At 47.1% G+C, this 5,976-nt stretch overlaps 1 protein-coding gene across 1 annotated transcript; it reads left to right on the top strand.

Annotated features, from left to right (window-relative positions):
- Positions 1 to 3,120: 3,120 nt before the first annotated feature.
- Positions 3,121 to 4,951, top strand: N7471_013816 (uncharacterized protein; the record flags this gene model as incomplete). Its single annotated transcript, XM_057286534.1, has 2 exons — positions 3,121 to 3,276; positions 3,353 to 4,951. The coding sequence occupies 2 exons, from the start codon at positions 3,121 to 3,123 to the stop codon at positions 4,949 to 4,951; spliced, it is 1,755 nt and encodes a 584-aa protein (XP_057129013.1).
- Between the last annotated feature and the right edge of the window lie 1,025 nt (positions 4,952 to 5,976).

Below are 5,976 nucleotides of genomic sequence, written 5' to 3'. Positions count from 1 at the left end.
TATGATTCTCCCAGAGGTTGCGAATAGTATTTTGCTCTTTCCATGCCATTTTCTGCCCGCTTTGTATAAATATCTTCTGAATATTCTGTTCTATGTCACACATTCAAGGTTTTAAGTGCTGTTCTGACCGTATTGGAGACATTACCGCTACTGTCCCTTTCCTAGCCAGAGTTCCAAGTCACTGTTCCAGAGATTTGCACCCGTATGCTCTTTCCAGTGTCATAACTCCTTTTTGAGGCACAGAATGTATATTGTTAAGTCCAACAACCCTGGGTCCAATAGTATGCTTCGTGCTTACTGGCTCTATCGTGACAGCCTCCAATATTGGGGGTGCAGGGGTACATTTGAAGGCCTCATGTACACGTCACAACCCCAAAACTGTTTTGAACATTCGATAGCAAGAGTATGCTTGGTGCACGGGATATGCTTGGTTCTCAGTTTCATCGTTCGCCGCTTCTCATTCGCATAGTGCGCGGTACACTATATCGGACCGACTCGTTCACGTAAACACCCCTCTAGAATGTCAAGATGTTTAGCTGGTGTTTTTCACTGTGGATAGGCAATGTGGGATTCAACAGACTGGTTTGCGTGAAGGCTTCCTTGCACAGCGTGCGAGTTTATCTGGCGCTCGTTGAAAACGCCGTCTCGTGCTTGTTTGACAATCGGGTAGGAAGCCAACTCTTCGTATACAGAGAAGGAGGCCAGCTAGCTCTAGAAATATGTGAGTTAGTCTGCAGCAACTGAGCGGAAGTGAGAAGATGAAAAGGAGAACTAAGTCTCGATGAAGAATAGGAAGCGGACGTCCATTGAGAGTTCGGACACATCTTCAATCAAGAGAGACCTCTCTTGACTTGCTCTCCAACAGCAATCCTTCTACCAGTACTGCATTCGTTGGCTGTACAAGCAAGCAGTAGTAACTTGAAAGGATCTCCAAAGTTCTTCCCTTGCGTAGCATTTCGGGGACGTTCGTTGCTCGGAAGGTGTCAAATCAAGTTTTCAGTTATGCATGTGAGCTCTTCAAAGAAATTAAAGGTCTTGATTCGTTTGAGTTTGCATGTGTTGTTGCTGGATCCTGGGAATGCGAGGAAGGCTTAGGGAAAGGAGAAATGTATCACTGACTGTCCGTTTTGGGTAAGGCACACTTGGGTCACCTGCTCGCCACCCTGCCCTGGCGCACCCAACTATCCTGCTCCTGCTTGTCTCGTATCACCATCAGTCCTCCTGCCAATGGAAACATTGAATGCCTATGTTGCAATTTATTTTTTTTCTTCTATTTTTCAGGAAATTGGACCTCACCGAATCAATCCTCCCTCCCTCAATAATAGAAGAGGCCCAGATTCCTCGCCTATAGCGGAACAATTGCTTTTCTTATCCACCATCATATATGCCTCATATTGAGAGACAGCTTTGGTCAGACTTTCTTCGCTTGCTAATACTTGAGGTCATTCATGCGTCCGCTGAAGGGCCTTCACAACAGATCAACATGGGCGCCCAAGACGATCTCTCATCCGGCTACAAAGGCCCCTCCAGTGGCCCGGTACAGACCTTACGCTTCAATATGTCTATCGTCTAGAATCCCTGCAATAGGCGATAGATTCCATGAGAATAGCTTCTAAGCCTACCTTTTCGTCTCCGAAAAAACCGTATAGTTCCTTTTTGGCAACGCCATCCACGCCATCACCTTCGTCCCAAATATCGCTAGGGCCCAACTTCATTCTAGCACAACCCCGATCCCGAAAGCTATGAGACAATGCTACGTGCTGAGGATCGGAGACGTTGAAAGAATAATATACTACACAAGCGCCAAAAAGAGAGAAGTGACTGAGGCGGGCTTGAACATACTCCTTTTAGCTAGGCCCGAGAGAGAGCAGTTGGAATTACCAAAGTGTTGGATGCTTTCATGAACTACAATACTGACTTAGACCACAGGAAATCAGTTCAAAAGCGAACCATCGGCCAAAATACCTGCGACCTGTGCTCCAGCACGAACCCCCTTCCACACCTCATACACTTTCATCCTCGAACGACCTTTCAAGCCCGACAGGAGTTTGAACCTAGCTTTCTCCTGACGATGTCTCTACACTTACTGTCACCAGCCGGCCCGCCTATCGCACCGACCTGGGCTTGTTACTTGATCAAGAGATATACTCTAGAAAGCGAATACATATTGAGCCAGTCAAATCGAAGTTCCGATGAGATCGGCCGCTATCTGATTCGGATTATCTCGGAAACAACTAGTCCCTGCAGTTGTAGAGCATCATGCAAGGCTATATGGCGAAGCGCTTATGAATTTGGACACCATGGTCTTGATCGTTTGTGGGACAGATGGCAGATATCGAAAGGTGAATACTTGAGGTACTCTATCTATACAAGCAAAAGCTGCGGAATAGATCCCATACATAGCACATCGTTACTATGTCACCCTCGTACGTACCTGGATATCTGAGACATAATCCAGGTTTATGTTTGCAGGAATCAACGTAAGCTCCACCATTGATTTGAGTATCGTACAAGCAGGCTAGTATTCCCGCGCTCCAAGATGGGGCCTGATGTCTAGTCCTAGTTGAGCCTGCATTGACCAAAAAGGCATTGAGATGATTGTAATAACATGGAAAGTTGGCATACATGCTCATTAGGCCCCCACAATATTGTCAGGCTTACCTTGAATGCATATTTATTTATTACAGAAAGACCAGGGTCAAGTACGATTGGATTCATTAGTGGCTGTTTCTGCATATGTATTCAATAGTTCAAAGCCTCCCACTTGTTTTTGTCTGGCCCGAATCCCTGTTCAATGATATACCTCTAGTGCCGTCGAATAGCGCTGCCTGGCAGCACTTTGGGTTCTGGGAACATCCATATCGTAAAGAGGAATGGATCGGCGCCGCTACAATCCTCGTTGGTCAATCAACATCAGCAGGTAAGATAGAGATACCATTGGCCGATGAAATTTCAGGGGCTCGATGGCCAGCTTGGCACCACGGGAGCCCTACCTCAGGGCTAGGTCCCTTGACTAAACAAATCTAGAGTTTCATTTTGCCACTTGGTGTCTGAATGTTTTTACCATCATATACTGCGCCCTTCCAATTTTGCCCTCAATCTCTGGCTCTGTCGATGAATATGTCGTCATCACCTACCTTGGAGTCCTTACCTTTCGACGTTCTCTTTCAAATAGCAGCCTACCTTGACATTCGAGACTACATACACCTCAGTCACTCGAGCCGCTCAATTTTTAGCTCAATGAAAGATACCATCATTGCACGGGCTACTGTCAAGGTGAGCAACAACGAATGAGGAAACGAAAGCTTTCTACCCGCTATGGACCAACACACCATGCTGAAACTTATCTTAGAACATTCTGCTTGGCAGCAAAGAAGGACAAGCAGCTTGGGCCACTAAGACTGGCTATTATCAGGTCATCAGACATCGGTTTGATGTTCATGAGGCGGTTGCTACTGCGTCCCCATATTCTGTTTCAGTGCTGGCTTATGCCGCAGACTTCTTATACCACCAAGGCTTTCTGTGCTATCGAGTCAAAAACCAAATTCGTTTGCTGAATGTACACAATACAGGCCAAAAAGAGCTTGTTTTGGACCTCGACCATATGAACAGTTACGACATCGGAATTGAATACATTCTCTCGGACGTGGGAGAACAAACTACCCTTCTATGGTTCAGTTGCGGGATCCTGATCCTTCTGTTCAGCCAAGCCAATTCAAATGTTGCTGATCTGGTCGCGATTGATTTACAGCCCCGCCCAGACCAGGCTCGAAAGAGCCGTTTGCTTCTCCAAGAACCAGTGTCCTCCTCGGATCCAATTGTTGTCCGCCATACCCGTCTGTATATCTGGTTTGGCACGTTCACGGCCGTCAATGGCCGACAGAGTGCATTGGTATTGCGGGGCATGCACTTCAAAACGCTCCAACGAACTGAGTTTTCCGTAGAAGTTCTTGTCGATGGCGAGCTTGGCAAGAGAGTATGCTTTGAGATCTACCAGGGGCATCTTTATGTGGTGTCCATAATAGACCAGCAAGAGTCTTCCTTCTACCACTGGTCATGCTACTCCCCAGATCATGAAAACAACCTGGGCAATGGACGTCTTTGGCGCCGTGAGCATCGTGAGGGCCCTATCAACGAAATGTGGGCTGACCTCTCTATACAAGTGGACCAGGAAAAGGGCCGACCGGTCATTCTTGAATGCCGCCGTGAATGGCTTGACGGTGGAAGCGAAAACCATCGTACCTACTACACCACACCCCTTCCCACGCCAGACGAGGCCCTGGCAATGCATACAAAGGGGTTTACCCGGCCCACTGATATGGTGGACTCAGGTGAAGCTCATAGCCAGCTCCCAGGAAAACGACCGGTTCGCGATTGCCACGCTGAGCATGAGATTAGCCGTCCTCTGGACCAACGCTTCGACTTCATTCCGGCATATACCAGGCACAGCAGCTACCACCTGGCCGCGGCGACCTACGTTGACCTTGTCGATGACCCTAAGTTGCAAGTAGATGGGGTGCGCTCTCAGCACCGCTTGCGACTTCGAACGAAATCACGGGGATGTAGCTGTGCAATTGACGAAGGGGGCGTGGAGCATTTCGACTCTCGTGGTGTTTGCTTATGGCCTTCCGAAGATGCTCCCTCGGAGCTACTGGCCCTACTATGTCCAGACTCGTCCACCAGTCTTGTTCGGGCTGTTTGTGACGAGCGGTCGCTCATATACTCTACCTCTGCAGAAGGATTGCCCCCCCATCACCATATGCTGATTCTCATCAACTTCGACCCTATGATACGCTTTCCTTATCTGACCTCCCTGCGCAAACAGAAGGCGAGTACAACGTCAACCCGAAAAGTGCTTGATGCACCGCAGCCTAATCTTCATTGGTCTCACGCACGCGTACAAAATGCGGAGGCATTTCACCTAGCTATTCGTTATGGCTATCGACCATGATGAAATTTGAAATTTCCAACTTCCATGCTCTAGAGATCAGAATCAAAATACGCTATGGGTAATTTTGTGGCATATCTTCTTCGCTAGTATTACTTTGTGAGTCTACCGTCATGATAAAGATGACGTTATTATACCAATTACCCATTGCTCTTCGTAGCTTAGAAAAAGGGTCTATATTGACCACCGTTTGGTGCCGTTAGTTGGGCTTGGTGATGGACAAGGACCGTGCAATGTGCGGATGTTCACGGAACTTTATGACGGAGTTATAGATATGTGACCTTCCTGAACCTGTCTCCTTTGGAAACAAAGAGCCAAGCCCTGTTGTTATCTGTATGTAGAGATATATAGCGTTAAACAATCTATGGGGGCCTCGGTGCATCCAACATTAGGCACTTTACAACCTTTCATCATGTATACAAAATACTTCCATCAATATTGACAGAAGGATATTTACGCAGATTAGGAATAAAAAGCTCATTATGGTGTTCCTAGAAGGCGAACTAAGAGTAGAAATGATCGTCATTGGAGGGCTCAACGATCATCACCGAAGTCAACGAAGCTAGCGGGAAATGTGAAAGCATCCCACGCAGTATAATTATCGTGTGCTCAAATCTGTTTAGAATGTTGAGAATGTTGGGGCCGACTCTTGTTGTAAGAGGATCCTTGAAATGCTGTTGACAACATTTGCATCAGGGGCATCATAAAGATAGCCGGTATTGACGCACTTTTTTGCATCTTTCCCACTCGCATCATTGGTTGTCAAGGAAATGGCCAATGCCGAGCAATTCATTCATATTCGCCGTTCTTTGCACGCCCATGGTGATCGGTGTCCTGTTTTCTCTGGAAACTAAGCCTCAAAGCTTTTCCTGTCGTCAATATATTTGCAAGCAGTGCCAGTTGTTCTACACGCTCCTTGAGCCGGAAATATGTCTTCTGAACATAGGAAGTTTTTTCGCCCGCTATTGCCAGCTCAGCCTTTACCGGAGCTTCATGTTCATCATGATGACCCGCATCTCTCAAGTATC

The sequence above is a fragment of the Penicillium samsonianum genome (assembly GCF_028829775.1).
Source record: "Penicillium samsonianum strain IBT 33392 chromosome Unknown utg000010l_segment0_segment0, whole genome shotgun sequence".
Classification (NCBI taxonomy): domain Eukaryota; kingdom Fungi; phylum Ascomycota; class Eurotiomycetes; order Eurotiales; family Aspergillaceae; genus Penicillium; species Penicillium samsonianum.
The sequence above is the reverse complement of the archived record's forward strand: the minus strand, read 5'-3'. Positions and strand labels throughout refer to the sequence as shown.